The following is a 24,041-nucleotide window of genomic DNA, read 5'->3' as shown; positions in this document are numbered from 1 at the left end:
CCTGTAATTTTGTATCCACTTGCAGCAAGCTGCCCCGCCATGTATTCTCCGTCTGAATTGTTATGAGAGCAGCCCCACGTCTTCATCCAGATCTTCTGCGTGCCAGGAATGATACTGTGAAAAGAAGCACGTTTAACATGGAAATCAGAAGGACGAGGGACATTATAATCAGTTAATTCTTGATTTCATACAAGATGCCCACACCCAGAATGGATCACAGCTGTCACAAAACATTCAAATAAGAGGAACGACAAAATGGAACATAATTCCTAATTAAAGTAAAATTAGGAAGAAAGTAGAGCATAACGGTAGAAGACTAGGTTATGGCTTAAATCTAAATGCAGACATTTGGTAAATGTTAAGTCAGTGCTCTGATTTGAGCTGTTTGTCATGCTTACCAATGGTACTTAAGCAGTTACAATAACAGCAATTCAACATGTAAAAATAAGGACAGATGTAACAAGGAGTAAGAGTGGGGAAGTGTTGATCACTAAAAAAACAACAACGTTATATTCAGAAGACCCTTACCTATCAGCCTGGAGGTCTTCTTCATTTTCCTGTTGGTTTCTTTTTCTGGCTCTTGGTACAATGTTCTTCCTTGCAAACTGACGATTATTGGGTGTGGGATCTTCTGCTGACACCATATCCTCAATGTCATCCAGCTGTGAATCACAAGTAGCTGGCATGGTCTAGAAAAGAAAAAGGGGGGAAACACATTCATTTAACATGCTGCACAGTTGACAATACAATACCACTCTTACAGTGGCCATGCTTGTGTGAGGAGGATGTATTCAAAAACCAAAATATTAGTAAGAGACGAGGGTTAACACACCAATAATGCACAGCTGATTTGGAAAGGTGCATGCTTCAGAATATGTGATTACTTAACATCACTACACATTAGCTCAAAATGAATACATTATTAAAATAAATAGAGAGAGATTTTGTGCAACTTGACTACATACAATAAATACAAAAATGGGTACAAAATCAGTTGAAGGATGCATAATGATGCTAATACAGTATCCTCACTGTGGATGACGAATGCTTAACTGAACAACTGAGTTTTATCAAATTAATTTTGCAGTATTAATATTCACAGGCAAACATTTTAATATGAGTCAATATTAGACTATAAATCAAGTCAGAAGGTGGCTTGTCTTCAATGAGCCACGTATACCGAGTTTCATTTGTTAATCCCGCGCTTAAACACAAAAACAATGCACGCCAACTACAAATAGACAATTTCATATCCATTATGTTCTGTTTAATAATGGCTATTTATACAAAGAGTAAACATGATAATACATTCAAAAATAATATTTCTAGACTTTGGCTTTGCTTCCTGCGTGGTATACGTAGCTGGAAATCTGCACAACGAAACGGAAGGTAGCCGAGGGGAAGTTATTTTTCGTGAAATGCATTTCGACTGCTATTACAGACTTTATTAATGTGTGTGAAGAGCACTGCGAAAAAGTTCACTGCGAAAATAAACAAGACAGCACCCACGTGTTCCTCCCGAGAGCTATAAATCAACCACAACGCAAAGCTTACCTCTGTTCGCCGGTTTTAAATGTAGACCAGACGTTATAATAAAACAAAAAAAAACTAAACCAGACGTGTAATGCCCAACACTTGCTTGTTCTCCCTGCACAGGCTTGCTACAAATTGTTTTCAAAAAGTGAGTCTGCCATGCTGGATTTCCCCTCTGACCCTTGTCTACGGAACGCCCAGGAAGACAAATCTCTTAACGCGCTTATTTGAATCGGACGTTCAAACGTCTTGGGGTGGAAACGCGTTTTGAAAATACATCCTCATTGGGATTTCAGGTTAAATGTATAGAGTAACTGGACAAAAGGACTATTTGAAGGCAGAGTATTAACTGAGTTAAGGCATGATAAACCATTATTAATGGAAATTAACTTAATACAAAAGATGATAATTTTACATTTTCTATGAGATAAAAAAAAAAACAGCTTCTTGACACAGCTGCCCTTTATAGTTTATTTTTGTATAAATCATTTCTTAAAACCAAATGATGTGTATTTGTAGCAGCCTTGGCCTGGCACCATTTGTGGAGGTGCCTGATTGGCCACTTTCCATTCTCACTTACAGTTTAATACCTTATTCATCTTAACATCAGGTCAGGACAAGAGTGCCGCTGTGAGGGGAGGTCAACCAAATAAAAAAAGACTATTCCATATTTATATACAGAAGAAAATGCCTTAATTATATAACCACTACCCCTACCCCATCACAATTCACCACACGACTACACACCATTCAGACAAGCAGGCACTGATGTTTAACATGTCCTAAAATACCCCAGGATCCTGTTTTTATTTAATCACTAAATATATCATCAGTTCTGGCACACAATCTGAACCAAGGAGGAGCTCATTTTATACATGTTGTGGTACTATGTGGCAGGGGACACTTCATTTCTCCTCACTGAAAAGAAAACAAAAATTGTTACCTAAGCGGGACCAGAAGCTGGCATACCTTTATCCTCTGCCCACTGAACTCTACATGGATACCTAGAGTTTTTATTATTTTGTGTAATTATATCGACACGTTTACCTCATAAGCCACCTAGAATAAAGGGGCCGACCAAAAAACAAAAAGGGGGGTTGACATTTTGAATGTGTAAGTCTTCAGAGCCAGCTGTTTTGAATAAGACCCGTCATTTCTTTCAAGGTTGCTTAGATTTTATTGCTCTTATTCAAGTGTTGTTGTTTTTTTTGTTTTTTTTTTGTTGTTTTTTTGGTGAATTTCAGACCTTCTCAGATTAACAAAATAAATTCACAATCGCATAAACGGGAAAGGAGAGGAACATCTGTCGGACTGTTCAAAGACGTTTTCCATGTACAGAAGCAATATCAAAGCTTTTCAGAAAACAGAAAATACAGCAAGATTACTTGAACATATAGATTTAAAAAGGATAAAAAAAAAAATCACACTTCCAGAACAAACAAAACGAAATCCGAAAATTCCCAACCTCATTCACTGAACACACAAATACAACCATGCACACATATAAAACATTACCTTTAAATAATTCCCAATGTTATATACAATTCATTTTGATAAAAAGAGAAAAAAAAGCTTTGCCTGTACTCAAACAGTCTGGCAGTATTTTAAAAGATGGGGACAGTTCATTAGAAACTGTGTTACAGTACATTTATTGCAGACTTAACTTTAAATAGGCACAGATGTATTTTGAAATTGTATAATAAAGTCAGTGTACCATGCAAGAACGATACCTTCAATATTCAGTGCATTTCTACAGATGTGTACCAGCCTAAACTAAACCGACAACGGTTAACAAATCAGAGGTACAACCCCCCCCCCACCAAGTATTCAACTAGTCAACCTGTTTAGTGTTTGTTGTCTTCGCCATACATGTATCAATACATGTGTGAGAATATAGTTCATGTTTATAAACCTATAAACTATGTGATATTGATGGATATGAAAGTGCTCTGTATACATTTACCAAAACACACATGGGCCAGGGGGCATCATAGTCCAGTTATTGGCAATTCTCCCTAGTGTTCTTGGTTTGGGTTCCCTACTGTACAAGCTCACCCCCATCCTCAGGAGAGAGACACTTGAAAAGTGAAGGATTAGTAGGGTGTAAACACTGAGCTGCAAAATTAATGATCTGAATATTTTACAGCATGTTTTCAGGGGGCATTGGCTGGGCATTGCAATGTAAAGTGAGTTTTGTTCCGTTATTATTAGGAATGGTATGAGGGGATTTGTAGAAATCTGTCTAGAGATATTTAAGAAACAAAAACAGTCATAAATTAAGTATTTAGTTTACATGGAAAAAAGGGATATAAATTAAATCAGACCTATTATCAGACCTTTCTCACAAAATTGTGTGTGCGTGCGTGTTTGTGTGTGGGGGGAAATAAGCACAACATTATTAAACACTTTCAGGTTGGTACCTTGTGTTGTGCTTCTACCTATACTGCCAAACAAAAATTGTACTATACAAACAAGTTGTAGCAATTCTAGCACTGACACTGAAAAATTAGCCCCAAATGACCTACTGAAACAGTTATCTGCAGAGATATTTCAATGGCACTAATGTGTTTTAAGACTTTAAAACAGCTGCACAAGAGGCTGATGCCAGTTTATTTAATATTACAAAAGTGACTATAAGTTGAATTTAAAATATGAATATTTAAGCCAATCTGGAAGAGGACGGGTATCCATTTTGTGAATTACAAGAAATTACCATATTGGAAATCTTTCCCACAGGTGGGAATCAATGGTATAAATAGGCTTGTTTACAACTGTTACAGATAGGTATAATTATTTGAGTGATAAAGATTTGTACAAATAAAATAAAAACACCAACATTAGGTTATATAGGGAAAAAGCAACCATAGCACATGGCATTATGGTTAACTTCTTATGTAACAACTGGGGGAAAGGGGATTATTTTGAAGCAGCATTACAACCAGCCTGTTAGCACAGTGGTAAAGATAAGCATTTTGTCCTAGTACATATTTGGTAAAGAAAAGTTTGCATTTGACAAAAGGCACAAACTTCACGTTCCAACAAAGGTGAAGTGATGTCAGTATACACACACACACACACACACACACACACACACACACACACACACACACACGCATTGCAATTCTTCTGGTGCTCGACACATCTGTTCAAAACATGATTTGATACCAACATTAAAAAGATCCTATGAAATCCTGCATTGTGGAAATTTTGCTTTTACAACCACTAGGGGGCTCTCATATTCAAACATTTCTCTCAGGGATGTCCCAAATATAACATTACATTTGTACCATCAAAACATAAAAAGAACAATTTTAAACCTACTCAGCATTGGACAGTATTTTGTTTTACTTGATGAAACTGATCATTTGAAAGAACATTAAGAAATCTTGTAAAACATGGGGGGGGGGGTATAGAGAGGTCAAAGGCAGCTTATGTGTCAGACGCACATAACATTACAAAATGTACAGATGTGGTTTTGAAAGTTGTCAAGCGCTTACCATCTTCTCTCCGACATCATGAATATAGAAATGGAAATTAGAAAAAGCTTCATTAGGCCATAGACCAGTAGCAATCTTTAGCAAAACATTACTGACTTTAAGCAAGGTTCAGAGGTAGTCTGCTATAATGTACAATTACATCATGTGCAAGTGAAAGTGTACCACAGCATTATAGCTTCTTACAAGGACTTCTAACAATGTAGAAACGGTCAAACCCACAAAAAGCAGGGATACTAAGCAACACATTTTAAATAAAACCTTGATTTCATCACGTTTGAATCAGAGCGGCAATCTTCTCCAGCTGAATTGACCAGTTTCCCATTGCACTGCTTCAATGACAATACGTCGACTTGAAAGAGCTTTCAAGGTTGTGGACAACAAGTCACTTCCTCGGCACAATTATTCTCCAAACTGCAGCAGATCTCAACTGGACATTTCAGGGCTTATAAACACATACATAGTGTGTGAGAAATATCTGAATTAATGGTGGACACAGCATTAAATCCAAAGAATTTAAAATACCATAAAAGCAAAACACGTTCCCTTTAAATAACTACGCGGATAAAACATTTACATTTTAAAATGACTAAATCCAGACTATGGTCCATAGTGAACTGAAAACATTGACAATATTTGCAAGATTGAATTAATACCCAACCTAATGTCAGATAACACAGCAACGACAGAGTAAAGGTCGGGATAAGCGAGGGCCAATTGCACCAAGGAGGGTGAATCACTAATTCAGGCTAAATCAATGATTATATTAAAAAGGCAGAGGAGGGAGATTACATGGCAAACCTAAACAAACATCTTTTTAAAACGAGAATTCAATTTAAGTCTTATATTCTTCAAAGATGTCCCACCCACCCCCAAAGGAGGTACCTGCTTCTTCTAAAATGTATTCAACCCTTTGCACCTTGTCAGTGCAATGTGTCAGCACACCTGGTTTAGCACAGCTGCTTTACCACCTGTCCCCCACTGGTGCCAACAGCTCTTGTGGTTCCCATTCCCTGCCACTCGTACACGAGTCTGTCAGGGAGGGTCTAAAGTGCATGGGGAACTGAGAGTTTAGTGTGGTGTGGGTAGGGCTTGCATTACATTCCTTTATAGCATGTGGGTCTTTGTTTGAGGAAGACCTATGCATTTGGAGAAGTTAAAGATAAAATTTAAAAAGATAAAGCTCAAGCATACGTCTAACACAACCTTCCAGATCTTCCCACAAGAATGCAGCTGGACCACGCCTAGAAAATGTCATTGGCTGAGCATTAGCAGTGTAATTCAAATTTCCATCAACTTCATATATCTGACCAGCTTTGGCATTGTGAGTTAGAATCAAAAGTTCTCCAAAACAGAGAAGACATGAATTGAACATGACTGAAAATGAATGGTTCTGGTTTCTTTTGTTTCTCTTTCAAATCATTTTGAAGCATGCCTGAACTAATTTTACTGTGTAAAAAAAAAAAGCATATCTTCCATTCTTTACAGATTTAATGTTCTGATAAGGGTGGACAGAATCCCTTTGGTCAGATCCAAAGACTGCAAGAGTTGTAGACACTCTACTAATGGGTGAAAATAGGTTGAAAAGTGAGTCAAGATTGTGCGAAAAAGGTTTCGTTTGGAGACAGACCATAGCAAATTATGATTTTGAGAGGGGAGCAGTATTTCCCCACCAATTGCTTTAAATAACTAATCAGGCAGTTCAGAACAAAAATGCTGATTTCTTACATCAGTAGAGATATAACTCTCTACACTGTGAATTTAACAGACATTGATTACTTTCAATTGCATGGATCTCAATTAAAGCTCACCTATGCTTGTAAATCGCACGTGTCCAGAACAACGTGGCCATGTTTCAGTGAAGATTTGCTGTATGATATGGTGGGCAGTGACTGTTATCACCTGAACAGGAGAACGTGATGACAATTACAGAAACATACCCTGAAGCTCTGTGACGCTCGCACCGTGGCCTAGACAGACAATACTAACTCGCATAACTGCTTCAGAGAGTAGGTTAGAGAGCTAAACTAGGAAACCATGCATAAGTCTAACAGGACCGACAAGAAGAACGCCTTTTCCATCTCTTTGATCCCAGTGGTGAACCGAGGTGCCTTGGAGTGTAATGAAACATATAGGCCTGCCAGCTTCTGTGCTTTAGTCACTAGAAGAAATGTAACTCATTTTACTTGCAAAACAAAACCAAAAAAAATAACAAGCATTTTCCTTAATAGACTAAACTACAGGATGTATAACTTTTTTTTTTTTTTCTCTTTCTGTCTCAAATAAATAATCTCCCCCAAGAGATTAGGGAACATAATACTAGTGTAGCGAGGACACTTCATTCCAGGGCAATTTTCTATTCCGACACTAAGGAACTCCCTTTATTATATTTTTTGTATTATTTCACCCCTGAACCACAACCAGATGGTCATACAGACACCTTCAAAAACAGCATAGTTGACCCCTATACTGAAACCCTAATGAGTGGAGCAGTTGACCTTCAAGAACTGCCGACGGCTTCAAAAATGTGTTGGGTGTGACTGTGCTATCTTCTAATCTCTGACAGCATCTGAAAAGCATTGCATGAACACATATGGCTGGGTGAAGAAAGCATTTGAAGAAGAAAACAGAAATACTGATTTACTAATTCCAAAGCGGAAAAATCCCCTGGCCGGCCAACTTTATTCTGTACTCTGTAAAAAGCCGCTTTGCTGTTGTGGAAAAGGAGACGGTGGCAACCTGAAACGCAATGTTTGTGGAGGGTTCGTGCCCAAATTCATAAGGCAGATCTCACATCAAGGTTTAAAATCCGCTGTACCCTTGCAGGAGGTGTACAAGTTAAGGCAATCCGCTTTTCGCCGTCACGGATCTTCGCAAGAGACCCTAGGCATCCAATGATATGCACTTCTCATTGGCCGAAAGGGTCTCCTCCTGGTTCCTTCTAGATGGTTAGTCCAACCAGACCAATGGGGTGCACATCAGTTGCAAAGGAGGTCGTCCAGTGGGAGTGTGTCTAGACCGTACGCGTCAAATAGGTCACTGATTCCCTCCTCGTCCCCTAGGCTCAGTAAGTAGTCTTCGTGAATCAGGGGAGGAGATAAGTTTACGAAAGGCCCCTCCACTGTGGCAATCTGGTCCTCAGTCTGCTGTAGGAGGCTGGTGATGGGGGATGTCAGGGGAGAAATGCTGGACACCGTCACTGGACAATCGGGCACCAAGGAGCCGGATTCTAGGAGAAAAGAAGCAGAAAAGAGCAATTGCACTTGTGTTTTAATATAGGTTTTTGTGTATTTTGTTGTATGTTCAAGCATTTGTATGGCCAGACCGGCAACACCCCACAAGAGCTGCAGTTTTGGAGATGCTCTGACCCGCTCGTCTAGCCATCACAATTTGGCCCGTGTCAAAGTCGCTCAGATCCTTACGCTTGCCAATTATTCCTGTTTCTAACACATCAACTTTGAGGACAAAATGTTCACTTGCTGCCTAATATATCCCACCCACTGACAGGTGCCATGATAACGAGATTATCAGTGTTATTCACTTCACCTGTCCGTGCTCATAATGTTATGGCTGATCGGTGTGTTCAAATGCCTGATTCCGTTTTGTCCCCAGAATTCCAAGATTCCCTCCGTATTCTCCGCAAAATAGATTTCACACTTACAAAACCGAGCCTCAGTGCTTTTAACAAATCAATACTAATATCAGAGTTAAGTTATCCTTAACATATGGATTTCAATATTCAACATTAATGTAGGTTATCAATAACAGTTTCAATGGAATAGCTAGATCTACTTGGATTGAAACTGAGGCTGTTCAGGTAATTTGACTTCATGTATACATTTTGCAGAGCTGTATGTATGACCCTGCATCAGTATGAGTGCCTCGCCATGTATAATATAATGAGGCCATTATTTCTGAATTATTATTTTACAGCAAATTACTCTTTACTGGGACTCCCTAAACACTCACTTCAAAAGTCCTGTCCAGGTGTGCATGATTGCGAGAAGGTGCTTACCTTGTAACACTTTCACCAAAGGAGACGTATTTCCATTCAGGTCCAAGGCGTTTTTAAGAGGACTGTTGGGGATATTCTCGTCTGGACATAAAAAAACTTCTATGGGACCCTGTGTGCTGGTTAAGTGGACTTGCAGATTCTGAGGGAAAATAAAATAAAAATCAGGATGTGGTGTTGTGGACTTTCATATGAAGCACTGAGATATCTATTGAGCTACAACATTTTCTTTAACACCCAAACTATTTAACAATACCCATGTCTTCCACCAAGTATGCAGGTATAATGCACAGTATTTACATGATTTGCCATTTCTGAGTAATAACCGCTTCCTCAGCAAACCCGTAAACACAACACACTGGTCAGCACTCTGCTCACCTCTTGTGGATCGGGCACTTCCAACTTAGTCTCCGAGGGAGCTTTCACCGCGATCACAGTCTGATCTCTGAAGCTCCGGATCCTTCGGATGTCCTGATACGTTACGTACGCAAATGTGAGGATGGTTAAAGAATGAAAACCAGGCTCCGAAATCATAGAAAACTTAAAATTTCTGAACAGAGGAGCGGAGGTGAGCCTCTGGGACACTGTGCCATTTTAACCGCAGCAGCTGGCAAATAAACGTAGTGCCTATGGACAGGGAAAATAACACTTTTCCTAATAAACATAGTGCCTAAAGTTTTTATTTATAATATTTACAATAACTTCTATTCTGTGAAGCAACCTTGCGAAGGGCACTATAACAAATAAAAACTGATTGTAGTTGTAGTGGAATATTTGGATTGTCAAGCTAGGGTTATCTCAACAGCATTAAAGTTAGAAAGCTATGCATTAAAATCTCCAAGTCAATTTTTAATATGCTTTTAATGCAACAAAGCAATACTTTATTGACTGTCATATCGCAGACATCTGGACTGATCATAAATACAGATGTTGTGTTCTCTAAGACTCTACATGTCATTCACTTCTGACATTTTTAAACTGTTTACTACCACGATTGCAATCTAGGCTGGGGGGGGAGGGGGTTGTTCAGCTCTTCTGAAACAGGACAGACTGGGTGAATTTCAGTACGATCCACTAAGCAGACCGAACCGGATCATAAGCTCACAACTGAAGAATCAATGCACCACAAAAACGCCCCTACAAAGGGAAGTCGAGTGACCCGCAACGAAAGGATATTTCTGGTTGTGCGTCTCCTCGGTGAGCTGCCGAACATCAAGGGTGCAGTTCTGAATGAGCTCGTCCAGCCTTTTCTCTTCCTGGCTCAGCTCAGCCACCTCCCTGCTCAGGCTCTGGCAGCGGTTCAGAGTCCCCCCATCATCTGACAGATTGCAGCCCCTATCCGTGCAGATAGGTCACAGGTCACACAACAGTAGTGACACACAAACAAATTCTAGCACTCTCAAACAATGGGCCAGCCATTACCAGCACCCGGCTTCGTTATAATACAGGGTCAGAGATTTAGGCACCTCATGCAGGAATATGGAACAAGAACAATACTCACGCTGGCCAAAATAATATCTACATTTTTTTTTAAATCAATATACACATGCAATTTGCACAAATAAATCAATGAATAAAAGCACTGGGGAAAACCTGTATTCAGTATCTGATTTAACAAGTTTGTCATGGGAACAGAGGTCTTTCTTTATACATACAAAAATTTAAATAACTAAACTGTGCATAAACAATGACTTGTAGCATAGTAGTCTCTGCAACATGAGCTATCTTGGGGAAATCCTTTCAACCAGTTAACACACCCAGCTGTTGAACTGTAGATAAAAACCATTAGAAAACCAGCAGTGTGCAACGTAAGCACTATGAAGACTCACTGGCAGGAACCTCTGACCTCTGACCTCTGACAGCAGCTGACTATCTGGTGCTGGATGGGCAAAGCCTAGCAGCTGAACTACAGCCAACCTACCCTGCTAACAATGGCCACAGTGTTTCCATATAGAATTCAGTTAAGGCCATTTCAGGCCTCCTGAGTTTAGGATATGCTTAAAAAAAAAAAAAGTCTCCCACATCCTGCCTCAGACACCAAACGTATACACTATGTATTGAAGCACTACCCAGACCTCAACACCCACGCCTCCCCCATCTCCATAACATAAATGAAATATCAAAGATGTACGTTTTCTTTCTAAACCTTTTCAGAACACATTGTCCCAGCGGCACACGAGGAGAGGACAACACGTTAAGGTGTTTCTTCACCTCATCGCAAAGACGAAAACATTCTAAAATGTCACTTTCTAACTGAAACCGTGGGTTGAAAAACATTATGTTTTAAAGCCAGTTGCTGCTGCCCAAAATATATTTTTAAAATTTTAAAACTATATTTTCAAAACCTCCCCTGTATGATAAACACAGAACTGAAAAAAGGATCCTGGACTGAGGTATGGCATTACATGTGCCTCAGAGTGCATTCATGAAAAAGCCTAGAATGGGTATTGAAGCTCCAGTTTAAAAAACACTATTCTTGTACTGACTGGCTGCCCTGTAGAGAAAGCAAGGACCCCCCCGGCCCTCCATTCTGGATCAGAAGGAATTTCTGCCGGCCATGTAACTAGATTCCAGGGCTTGCGCAAGATAAATTCACTTTTAATTGCTCAGCAAGACAAATGCTTCAAAACCCCTTCAATTATGCCTGGTACCAGTTTCAGATTTCCTCCTCATTAAAGGGTGCTTCATTTCAGTCTGAGGATTTTTAAAGAACTTTTCAGTACTGCAAGACGTTTTCCCTGTAGTTGTAGATAATTTACAGCATGACCTGCTAAAGTAACTACACTCATTCTGTTTGGTTTCGTTTTATCTTTAATAGTTTCACATTTTCAAATAACATTAGGAGGAAAGCATATTATAAAGATATTGTGGAGCGTTCTCTGAACAACAATAAAGCAATGTATACTGAACAGGTCAGACTATTATGTTTTTGGTTTTTTTAAATGCTCTTCCTTGTGCACATTCAGATTATATGAAGATGCTAAAACTGTGTGTGACCATACATTTTATAATGTGAGAATGCTTACCAATAACTAAAATGTATTAGTGATCATCTCTGCAATAGTCACGTTCCTACTCCTAAAACAGGACCCTGGATTTAGATCAACTTCAAATCTTAGACATATTTTGCACAAGGATAGGGGAAGTCCTAGGGAAATGATAGAACAGGACTTCTTTTGGAAATAAGGAAGTGCCACATCATCATTAGTCTTTTCCCTAGAGGGCTTGTTTGGCAAAAACTGATACAGACCCACTATAATCCCCCCCCCCCACCACCCTCAGAAGATACGTACATCCACTGAATGTTGTTCTTGGATTTCTTCTTGATGAGGTGAATGCCCTCCAGCACATTGGTGATGTCGTAGAGCCGTCTCTTCTGGACCTTGAGGACTTCGGCTGCCCTGTTCAGGTCCACCACACCGTCCGACGACTGACCCAGGAGCTGCACGAACTTCTTTGTCAGCAGGCCCAGTGACGTGTCATAGCGCGTCTTCTCCGAGGAGGACTTCGTAGCTGCAAAAAGACAGCGTCCTTATCTGTCACAGGCCTGCTCTGCTCTTATGTACCTAAACTACAAGCATTCAAGTCAGCCGAGACATTTCGCCTCAGCTAAATTGAATAATGTAGTGTGTTGCCCCCCCCCCCCCACACAGACAATTTGCACAAAATTAAAGCAAAGCTTGAGGTACATATAAGTCTAAAGTCGTGTTTACACTTAAGGTAATACGGGAAAATATATGGAACTTTTATAGCAATAAATTCAAACTCTCCTTAAACCTGCCAAGAAATATTTGTAAAATCTACTTAAAAAAAAAAAAATAATTCCTTACTTACAGGTTAACTAGCAAGGTTCCTCAAATTATGATTTTAGGCATCTGCACCTGTTACAATTAGTGTATATGTAAGATGTATAGCATTTTTCCAGTTTGACCATATAAGCAACTTTTCACACTTTCAAACTTAAAAGACACCAACTAATAGAATGTCAAAATCAGTCTTTCAGGATGTGTCATATCATATCTTCCTGGATAGCGAAAAACGAAAGCAGCCTCGGATTCATTGTCCTCGTAGCATCCCGAGTCTGTTATCTAATAAATCGCGTTAAAGAGTTTCAAAGTTTTGCTCGGCAGTAATTTGTTTCTGTAGAAAACACAAAACATTGCTGTGTCCACAGCTGCAGGAAAAACATTGAAGACCGAGTTATTCTTTCCAATATTCTAACATAACGGTGTAATTTTCACAATCAAATGTGTTCATAGGGTGAACTATAACTTTTATTGGAGTACGATCCACACAAAATTTTTGTCTTTTGTATATCAGGTTGTTTAGAGGTTGCTTCAGCTTCAAAAACATATAATGTACATATGCTGATATGCATAAATAAAATAGAAACCTGGAAACAAGTGACGCAGGAAAACAATCCCTTGTGAAAAAAAATGCAATACCATTTTATAGTATGTTTTTTTTTTTTTTTTTTAAGATTTTAAATTCATTTAAGTCCCTGATGGAGCTTTCTGTAACACTGACGCAACAGATTGGTTTATTAAGTTTTCTTAAACTGTTTTAGTAAAACTAAACGTGTGTATGTATAACATACAACCAATGCCTTGAAAAACAATTCAGACCCTTCGTATGGTGTCCCATTTTGTGAAATAACAAAACATACTTTAATTTTTGTTTAATGTCAGCAAAAAGTAAAGATTAAAAAACAGAAATATGTTGATTGCATAAAAATTCAGACCCATCAAACTACATATTTGGCGGAAGCACCTCTGGCAGCATTTACAGCTGCAAGTCTCTTTGGGTAAGTCTTTACCAACTTTACACACTAGCTGCGTGCAACTGTTGCCCATTCTTCTTGACATTTCCCTTCTTATTCTTTAGCCACTCCAATGTAGCTTTAGCCTTGTGCTTTGGGTCATTGTCCTGCAGACGTGCATTTTCACCCTTTTAAAGTATTTTGCAGACTGCAACAGGTTTTCCTCTAATCTTTGCCTGTACTTTGCTCCATCAAATTTTCCTTCACTCCTAACATGCCTTTCAGTCTGTAGGGATGGTGTCAACTGGGAAATGTGCAGTGCTGGGTCTGTGGCAAATGTAAACCTTGGCATTAAGACCAAAAAGTTCAAATTTGCTCTGGTTTGGCCACAAAACCTTTTTCAGGATTAATCAGGTGCTTTGAGATGCTTATTTTTCAGCAATTGCTTCCATCCTATCATAGTTGTTTTTTGTGAAGTGTTCTGGATATTTTTGACCGATGCACATTTTCTCCGATCTCAGTCATTGAAGCCTGCAGCTCTTTCATAGTTGTTATCCTCACAGTGTCATCCCTCACCAGTTTCCAGTTTGCTCTGCTGCTCCGGTTGGAGGGATGGTCTGATCTAGGCAGTGTCTGGGTGATACAAGGCACCATCCCTTCCTTTATGACTGAGTAGACTGTGCTCACAGGGATATTCAGAGACTCGTAATAATTCTCCATTTATGTTTGTTTTTGGTTTTGCTTTTGATGTGTGGAGTAGGTTGTGTATATGACATTAATTCTAACTTCAGTGTCACGACTGCAAGCTTTAAAGCAACTAAATTTGAATATAAATATATAAAATCAGATTATCAACTTAGTGTACTTTACATTGATATAGGACTATAGTGTAATTGCTATAGATCAGCATTCCCTTCTACAGAAGATACTGCAACTGACTGAATACAATACCCCCAAACAAACCCAAGGAGAAGGGGGAGAGTAATATGGTTGTGAAATGTCAGTTTACAGAACAAACACCTCTGGAAAAAACACATTTGAGAAGATTCATTTATTTTCTAAATCCAATTAACTTTGAGCTTTGCCATTACCACAAACAACCACAGTTCTCAGGTAAGGTCAGTGAAACAATGGCCATGTATACTGAAGTGACACCGTGCTGCAAGAACTGTGGGTAAGTTATAATTCACAGAGGTCTTTTGCATTTTAAATTAAAGAGCAACGTATTTGCTTCAGTGGGCTTGAACAGGTATGACTGGAACCTTATCAGGTAGCAATATATTACTATCAGACTTCCAAGACACTCATTTTAGGAAAAAATAATAATATCTGGCATGTATTCCATCCTCCACCAGACCGGATATCTCCACGGGATGGTGGCACAGGCCTTAACACACAAAACGGCTTGCACTGCTTGCAAAAAAGTAAATGACTCTTGCGGTGATGGCTGCTACAACAGTTTGGACTATTCAGCAAAAAACAGCTATAACAGTTTTGTGGAAGTCAACAAAAACAGTAGTCCACATAGAAGTAATGCCGGTATGACTGTCGTCCATAATGTTTTCTCCTCGTCTGTAAAATAAGAACCACATGACACGATCGACCCATATTTTTTTTTTTTTTTTTTTTTTTTTTTTTTTTTAGAGAGAAGATGGAACTAGAGGGACATCCCAGTATCTGCCCTTGTAATCAACAGGCATCAGCAAATACAATGCACAGAGAACATGCCTGTTAAAAGATTTAGACACTAATTAAAAGTTGAGCACATAGTAAAAGGTTATGCGTTTATGGATTCATCAAACGCTATCAATATTTTAAAGTTGCATGCAATTCAACCAAATAGTCTAATTCCTAATGACACCTACACTTTCACAAAGTAACATTTTTATCCTGGAAACAGTTTTAAGAAACTGAAGACATGGATACACGCGAGTATTATGGTTTCTTTTATTCTTAGTATATGACTGCCAGCTATGCACACTTGAATGAAAACAGCTGAGGTAGATCTGAAATACTCAATTGTCTAAAATATGAAAAAGGGAGCTATACTGTACGAAAAGCTCTCAGAAGAATCAAATTTCAATAAGTTTTAGTAATTTAATAAACTCAAATCTAGCACTGTGTGTTATATGTAGCATTACCAAAACATTTCCTCCACTTCTGAGCGACCAGGAAGAGTCAGGGAGGATGAAAAATAAATACAAATCACGTTTCAGTATGCAAAATAATCAGGGACTTGGCAATGATGAATCCAATACATATGAAGCCGTGCGGTAACTACAAATAAGAAAAATCATTGAAACGAGTCATATCAGTTCTGTATTATGCAAAATTACTATTCAATTTTTAAAACCACATTGATTTGCTTTTGCCTTTTTTTCTCCCCCCACAGTTGTGTATTTGGGCGAGTGTACATTTTGAAAGAAAATGAGAAATCACGCTATTAAGGGGCAAGACGTTAATGCTAAAGTAGTATTGAATTCATGGACTCGAGTTGCCGCTGGGAAAACAAATCCAGTGCTTTTCTAGTTTTTCCACCATCCGGGAAGTTGTGATACGACATCCTGAAACCTGAAAATCTAAAATGGACATTATTAACTGTTGTTTACATGATGGAATCAAACTGGAAAAATCCCCATACACCTTATTTACTCATTAGCAAAACAAAGATATATAAAACCATAATTTTAGGAACCTTCAACCTCTGGATTGCTTGATAAAAGACTGCATTAGTCTTAACTGATTATTGAGTAAACCTTTGTAAACTTTCCTACACCCCACACACAAAGCCACTTGGAGCAAAAGAAGAATCTAGCAAAGCATATGGATAAGTTTTAAGTTAGACTGAACTGGCTCCCACAAATCCTTTCACCTTTAATATCCACTGGATCCACATTCAAAAGATGGGCACAAATTGTAGAATGCAAACCAAGAAAGGGTAAACTGTTTCTGAGATTTGGATCTATCGGTATCCAGGACGGGCCTTACTTTTGGGGCTGGTGATGCTTCTGGTTGAGGCTCTGCCCTTCCCTTTAGGAGTCTTCGCTGGTTCACTAAGATATTGCTCAGTGTCATCCAGCTCCAGCCTCCTCTTTGCCTGTGGAAAAGCATTCAGCGCATGAGTATCTCTCCCCCTTGATAACTAAGAGTTTCTTCTGCTTTATAAGAACGTTGATTACGCAAAGCCTGACACCGAAAGCTCATACATACACTGCCCTAGAAATGCAAAAGGCCACAGCTGTAAACGGGAGGAATCTACAGACTCCAGTTGTGCATCCGTCTGACAATTCTGGACTGCAGGAGATGAAGGGTGTCAACACTTCCTGGAACTCTTTCAAACTTGTCTGCTAATTTGGAACGGATTGTATAGACTGATGCACAAAGCTAAAAATAGACTGAACAAAAATACAAAGGCAACATGTTGATCCCGTGTTTCATGAGCTGAAACAAAAGATCCCAGTGAAATTCAATACACACAAAAAGGCAAATCTCAAATTGTGTGCACAAATTTGTTTATATCCCCATTTATGAGCATTTCTCCTTTGCAAAGATAATCCATCCACCTGACAGATGTGGCATATCAAGAAGTTGATTAAACAGCATTATCATTACACAGGTGCACCTTGTGCCGGGTACAATTCTATACCACTCTATAATAATGCGGTTTTGTGACAACACAATGCCACAGATGTCTCAAGTTTTGAGGGAGCGTGCGATTGGCAACAGCTGTGGAGGACATCCCTGCAAAGAATTTAATCTTGATTTCTCTACTATAAGCCGCGTCCAACATACCCTGCGAAGCCAGGCCAGCCCAGGACCTCCGCATTCGGCTTCTTTACCTCCGAGACCAGCCGCCTGGACATCTGATGAAACTGTGGGTTTGCACAACCAAAGATTTTCTGCACAAACTCTCAGAAAGAGTCTCTCGGGGAAGCTCATCTGTGGCTCGTCTTCCTCACCAGGGTATTAGTAGGCCAACTGGATGCTCCCTCAAAACTTGAGACTTCAAACCCATAGATTAGGGTCCAATTAAATTTATTTCAACTGACTGATTTCATTATATGGACCGTAACTCCGTACAATCTTTGAAATTGTTGCACGTTGCGTATTTATTCAGTGCAATCTCCGGTGTGTTTCATACGAATTGCACCAGTCTCGAACCGATTGCAAAGCGGAACTTCGGTTCCCTGCTGCTTAGTTTGGTCTGGAGGTGCACAGCAGCTCGCGAACAAGATTTTATCCAAGAAGATCCCTTAAGCTTGCACATCCCTGTACCCATGATGCCATTTGGACTAACTGAATAAAGCGCTCCAAATGTGCTTCTGACTTGGCCACTTCAATCGATACAGACAATCAATTACTTCTTAGACATGTTCCTATAGCTGTAAGCATAGATAGAATTAGCCCAATCTTTAAGAAGCCTTAACCAAAGTCAAATGTTTTGTAATTTTACACATAACTGTTTTTCAAATGTATTCTACAAGTTAGGCATCTTTTATAAAGGGGGGGGGGGGGGGGTACAACCACTGTGAATCTTCCGTCTTAATGAGAACATTACATTTTACATACTACAATGCCAAGATATTAAATGTTTTAATGACATTTGATCATACAGAACCATATTGGGCTTTCTGGGAGTATTTAATAACTTCCATTGTCAATACAAGGCTCCTCAACTCTTGTTCGCAAATTACTGTCAAAGCTGCAGAAAGGAGCAATAAAGGATCATTCATTTTCAACATGTACAGATGAGCAATTAAAAGCAAAATCATTTTACATAAACAAAAATTGAACATTGAAGAGTGTGTACATTCAGATCCCACTTCTAAAGAGAATCATGCTGGCAGTAATTCAGTTCCAACCCTGTTTAGACTTATGGTTTTCATAACCTGTAGGCCATCAACAAAAATGGTCTGCTTCAACTTTGATTCCAATAACTCTTGTATGAGCATTAAACACCGTATGCGTGGAATCATCATTGCTGTGAGGGACCCGAGTTTGTCGCTTCATTACCAAGGCCTACATTTCAAGATGGGGATTTCAAATTCACGTATAAACTTCTCAAATGCAATAGGTCGAATGTACCCAATCAAGGGTTCAGCTAGGTAGATGACTCACTCTGCTGAAGGAAGAGTGAAGAGAAGCACTTGTGTATTTTAATTCTTACGGGGGAGTTCAGATGTAATCCGTTACATTACAAGATTTTATTAAAAAGTTGCATGTGCAAACCTTAAAATCAACATTTACAGATCATAAAATGAGTCTTAATGTCCCTGAACTTGTGGTGAATATTTTAATACTGCTTATGTTGCAATATGAGGAGGTATTGGTAAGGGCCTGTGTTTTCCACAACTCATTTATAATCCTGCCAGTGTGCCTGAAATGACAGCAGTTCAACGACAATTAAATCAAGACATTACGACATTAAAACAAAAAGATGGTCATTCAAAAATCGGCATGTTTAAAGAAAGCTATCCTGGCATATTCAGGTTCAGAAAAGCAGTTATAGAGCATGATTTGACATATACATTAACTTCATTGTACGATTACCTAAAGCACAGTATTATGCTTGAAACATTGTTCACCTTTTAGAAAGGACAATCATTTAAATGTTTCCACTAAACACTGCTTACACACAATTGTTGACTGGTCATCAATTCTGAATCATACCATTTCAAACAATGGATTAAACTGATGTAAAAAACACATATGAAGTAAGAGTCAGTGTCACCGGGGGCTTTGTTAGTGACCCAACAACCATGTTCTGTGCATGGTTGTAATGAAGTCACAAATTAAGGCTCTGGGATAATGAGACGGAGGGAAAAATGTTCTCAAATGGATTTAGTTACTTCTGTATATTCAGTGGACCCACGGACTAGATTTTCAGGCTGAATGTGATACACAGGGCATACAAACTGAAAATAAATGCTATGCAAGGGAAGTACAGGTGTAAAACGCACCGACACACCTCCGAGAACTTCCAGTTCCATTGTTTTTAATTCACTAAAACAAGCCAAATCCTGCGTTTACATTTAACCTTGGGAATCACCCTTAGAAGCCAGTTGGCACACCAACCCAGTGCAGTAACCTGAACAGAAGCCACCTGTGGCTCACCACCACACCCATTCATTAAGAAATGCACTTGAATTTCAAGTCAAGACTCCAGATTGCAATGAATTGTGATTTGTTCTTGAACCATAAACCATAAAGGGTTTTATAATAAAATCAATAAAAAGAAAAGGCACTTTAAAGTTGTGTGGAAAGTACCAATCTCTCTGGTCTGAGACAGCAGCCCATTTCTGGGAGAAAACCAGCACAGAGCCATATCATGTGGACTGCAATCTATACCCCTGAGCAACTGCAGTTTTCCAGGGTTTATGTCAGGACTTTTATATAATACACAGGGCATCATATCTTGGCATGAAAACCTCAATGAACACTTTGGGCTACCTTCAGATTCATATTAGAGTGCCTCACACTAATACCGAGCCAGGAGTCCCCACAGACCAGAATCACTCATCAAATCAATCTGTAGGTGGATAAGCCCCTTCGACTACTCAAAGTACATAGTCTAAATATTGCCATGCCTTCTGTCAGGGCTATTAATGTCTTCAAATTAACCAGGTTCTCTTTTCAAACATGTATTTATATCTAGTCTATATACGGCTTAACAGAACACAGTATAAATCGCAGCTGCCCGTTTATTACAAAACAAAATGCATCAAGAGAAGGACCGTCTAGGTGTGCTCTTTGTAATGCACAAAAACCACTGGGAAGCCATTTTAGAAAATACTCCTGTACTGCGGCGTCAACACAAGAAATTAGCAGCAGGTTTCATTTCAGCTCCGACTGTTTGCTTTGCTTTCAAAGTAAAAGAGGCTACATTGTGACTGACGCAACAAGAATGCTTTCAAAAAGAATTCCCACGCGCAAAAACACTAATGTAAGTGCATCCTGTTTTTTAATAAAAAGCACATTTGAAGTCTCCATTTTATGCAGTAACCATGTGTAATTTTCCAATGTATTGGGAGTTTCCAATAGATCATAAAGTTATTCACCACTAACGAGGTTACAACTGTCTTTCCTGTGTCACATTGTGTTTTACATGGCTACCCAACACTTCAAAAACAGCACATCAAAGCACTTTAGTACCAAGGCAGTTTTTATACTAAACATAGTTCAGCCTCAGTACTACCCTGCACAAAAGATACTTAATTTTGAATTCATCATTTGAGTAAAGTCTGCCAACAGCAAGTTAGCCTTTTCCCCCACACAAAAATGTTTAAATGTCCCCAATTTCAACTTAAATAGCATGTTATACAGAAGCCTTCATATACATGTATATTGCACTCCACACAAAAAAAGAAATGCACATATGCAGAGTAATTATTTTGAAGACCAAACTATCAAGATTAAAGACAACTTGATTTTTTTTTTATTTTTAAGGGGAGGAGAGTAAAATACAGCCAGTGCATTTCTTAAAAAACAAATGCAGGTTGACTAATACAGGTACAGTATAAATCTTATCTTCAGATCTGCAGCCAACCTCACTAAATGCCCCCAATATGTGAAAGCACGATCAGCAACATCTCAGACCACATGCTAGTTAAGCAAGTGAGGGCCCCACAATGGCCTGGTTTACCAGACCCAGATTAGCACTTGTCCTGGACTACACAATGGTATTTTTGGTAGGGTAATCCAAGGCTAGTGCTTAATCAGGGTCTGTGAAACCTCCTGCAAGAATGTCAGTTTTGGGCTTGGCTTGAGACCCAGACTAGCAGTTGACACAGCATCCCGAAAAAGCCATGTGCTTTGCGAAGGCGAGGGGATAGCATGTTCCCCAATAGTCTGCACTACGCCAGGAAAGGCGCTAAACGCAATTTTCACTTTTGTACATTCTTGATGTTAAGCATATATTATGAAAGGCATGACTGTTGAAAGCAAAGAAAGGGGCTGCCTACTCACAGCATTGATACAACTGAAGTCACATCACCAACACATTCACTTTGAGGAATGACACGTCCTGACCTTGATGTGGCGAGAACTTGAGCTTAGGTAAGTGGGTCTTTTTCTGTTGCATCATTTATTTTTCCATACCCATCATGTTTGTTGATGCTCTGCGATTCCTTGTGCATAGATATGCGTTTGCCAGTATTAGTATTCCAGGAAAACAGGCTTCTAAGAAGGCAAGGCAGGATTCAAAGGAAGTGGGGTGGGGAAGTATATAGCAGTTGCACAGTGAAGGGGAGAATACTTACTACTCCAAGTGAATGCCTGACACATTTCTCTTTGCCTTTAAGAGGGATTTTTCAGAAGCTAAAAAGTGTTGTGGTCTAATGATCTAGTTAAATACAAACAAAAAAATGTAGTATAACAATTATTTTACTCATACTAGTACCTGTATGCAAAAATGTACACATTGTTGCTTCCTGCATCAAGTACTGACATGCTATCAATGTCAAATGGTATTACAGAATGCAGAATAGGGTATTAATTCGTTTTTAAGTGTTTTATCTATATAAAAACACATGGTTGAAGATAGTGATGTGCAGCCACTATAAGTGAGTGTGTACACATCAAAGCAAATGGATTAAAGGCAAGTACAACTCTGAAAAAAGTCTTTAGCTACTTTGCACTGTAACCCAAACAATACATGCGCATCGTTGCACATATCTGTCCCGACTTGCAGCTCTTTCCGTTTGCAGAATCTAGGCGTGCTTTCCAACCGCAGAAACTTTACTTTCGCCAAATAAAACGCGCTATTGAAATGCACCACACTAATCAAGTGGAAGTGACCGATATACACCGTGATGCGTCATTTTAATGGCCCAAACGTTAGACGTGGATTGAAAGCTAAGCCGATTACGCTGCCCTCAAACGGGGAGGTCTGTGTCGATATCTGGAAGGTGCCGAGCAGAGACGGATCCCTCCCCCCCTTTCCAAAAACACGAAAACAGGGCCTAGCGTGCTGCTGCTCCGCTACACAACGATGCGACACTGCGCTGCCACACCGCTGCACACAGATCGCGGCGTGTGTCGCTCGTATCGGGCCGATATTTGCTGCTCATACCCGGCAGATCGCACGACAGATTTATGAAACCAGCTCCTTAAAACGCAAGCGGAAGAGTTTCAAGGCAATTGACCTTTTACATGCGGGTGTGACCCCCTTTTAGGCCAGCACAGGAAGAGAGAGGGGGGGGGGATGGAAAAAAAGTTTTGCTGCAAAAGATAGACCTCGATTACCAGATCAGGCGTGTCTGCAAACCCGTACGACTCGAGTAGCAAAGGTGGAGGGGCAGCATACTCCCCCCCCCCATATTTTGGTGCGATTACCGTAGTAAACATTTCCCCACACACAACACAGCCACAGCAATACTCACGCAGGGCTCGATTATGGGTTTAATAAACAGATTCGTTACCGGAGGCCGTCCTAACGCAGGTCGCTGTCCGGTCCCGTGTGCTGGTCCGTGGGGAGTGGAGTAAATCAGGCTGCCAGCTGGCGGATCGGACACACAGACATTTGTCGCCGGGGCGATACAGGACTGCTGGGTGACGATATGGATGTATGTGCCGGTGGGGAGACTAGAAGTAAAAGTTTCCGACAAACCCGTCAAAATCGCACTTTTGTCTATCGCCGAGCCTCCAACCCCTGCCACTGTTACTTTCTCCGGGGCTGGGGAGATCCCTTTTCTCATCTTTAGAGGCTCGAGTGCCCTTTGTCCCTCCTTTACTTTGGAGCCGATTTTCTCGAAATCCGCCGGGCTGAGGACTGAAATAGTGGCAGCCTGTGTTAGAAGAGAGTCTACTGTACCGATATACCCGATTCTGAGGCTATATTAAAAGCACAGACGGGTAGATGCAACGGATTTAAAACGGACGAGAGCCCCCGTCCTTGCTGCTGAAAAATGGCTCCAGGAAGCTGACAATGAATGAAGGGAGAGTTTACGCGCGAAAGGCCCTCCCGCGAAACTCAGATTTCCCGGGAACTTTTCAAACTAGATTTGCATATTGGTAGCTATTGGTTAGCCTTATCTCAGTCTCCGCCCACATTTCGTGACGTGAACGTGTGTATGCACCAATTACATCGTGGAGGAGGAGTGTCTCCAATGTCATTGGCTACTGGAGAAAACGGTTGCTAGGGCACCGAAGAAAACTATTTACATATAAGAAATGTGATTGGACGCTAGTTGAGGGGATTCCCTTCTTCATGAAGCCGGCATTGGGCATTCCTCCCTTCGAGAGG

General features: G+C 39.9%; 2 protein-coding genes across 2 annotated transcripts in view; both read right to left on the bottom strand.

Annotated features, from left to right (window-relative positions):
• Nucleotides 1-1,718, bottom strand: part of cdkal1 (CDK5 regulatory subunit associated protein 1-like 1) — a 399,108-nt gene extending 397,390 nt beyond the window's left edge. The window contains exons 1-3 of the mRNA XM_066690832.1: nucleotides 1,555-1,718; nucleotides 529-689; nucleotides 2-114 (exon numbers count right to left, since the gene is read on the bottom strand). Coding sequence (XP_066546929.1) covers nucleotides 2-114; nucleotides 529-686 — 271 coding nt within the window. The 5' untranslated portion in view covers nucleotides 687-689; nucleotides 1,555-1,718. The remainder of the gene's footprint in view (nucleotide 1; nucleotides 115-528; nucleotides 690-1,554) is intronic.
• A 968-nt stretch (nucleotides 1,719-2,686) lies between these two features.
• On the bottom strand, nucleotides 2,687-23,779 carry e2f3 (E2F transcription factor 3). The gene is made up of 7 exons (XM_066691464.1): nucleotides 23,218-23,779; nucleotides 16,787-16,895; nucleotides 12,333-12,552; nucleotides 10,216-10,374; nucleotides 9,418-9,532; nucleotides 9,043-9,181; nucleotides 2,687-8,256 (listed from the first exon to the last, which is right to left on the bottom strand). Exons 1-7 carry the CDS (start codon nucleotides 23,491-23,493, stop codon nucleotides 8,006-8,008), a joined length of 1,269 nt encoding a protein of 422 aa, XP_066547561.1. The 5' UTR covers nucleotides 23,494-23,779; the 3' UTR covers nucleotides 2,687-8,005.
• Between the last annotated feature and the right edge of the window lie 262 nt (nucleotides 23,780-24,041).

This window comes from Amia ocellicauda, chromosome 18, assembly GCF_036373705.1.
Source record: "Amia ocellicauda isolate fAmiCal2 chromosome 18, fAmiCal2.hap1, whole genome shotgun sequence".
Taxonomy (NCBI): Eukaryota; Metazoa; Chordata; class Actinopteri; order Amiiformes; family Amiidae; genus Amia; species Amia ocellicauda.
Note: the sequence above shows the minus strand (reverse complement) of the source record. Positions and strands in the feature narration are given on the sequence as shown.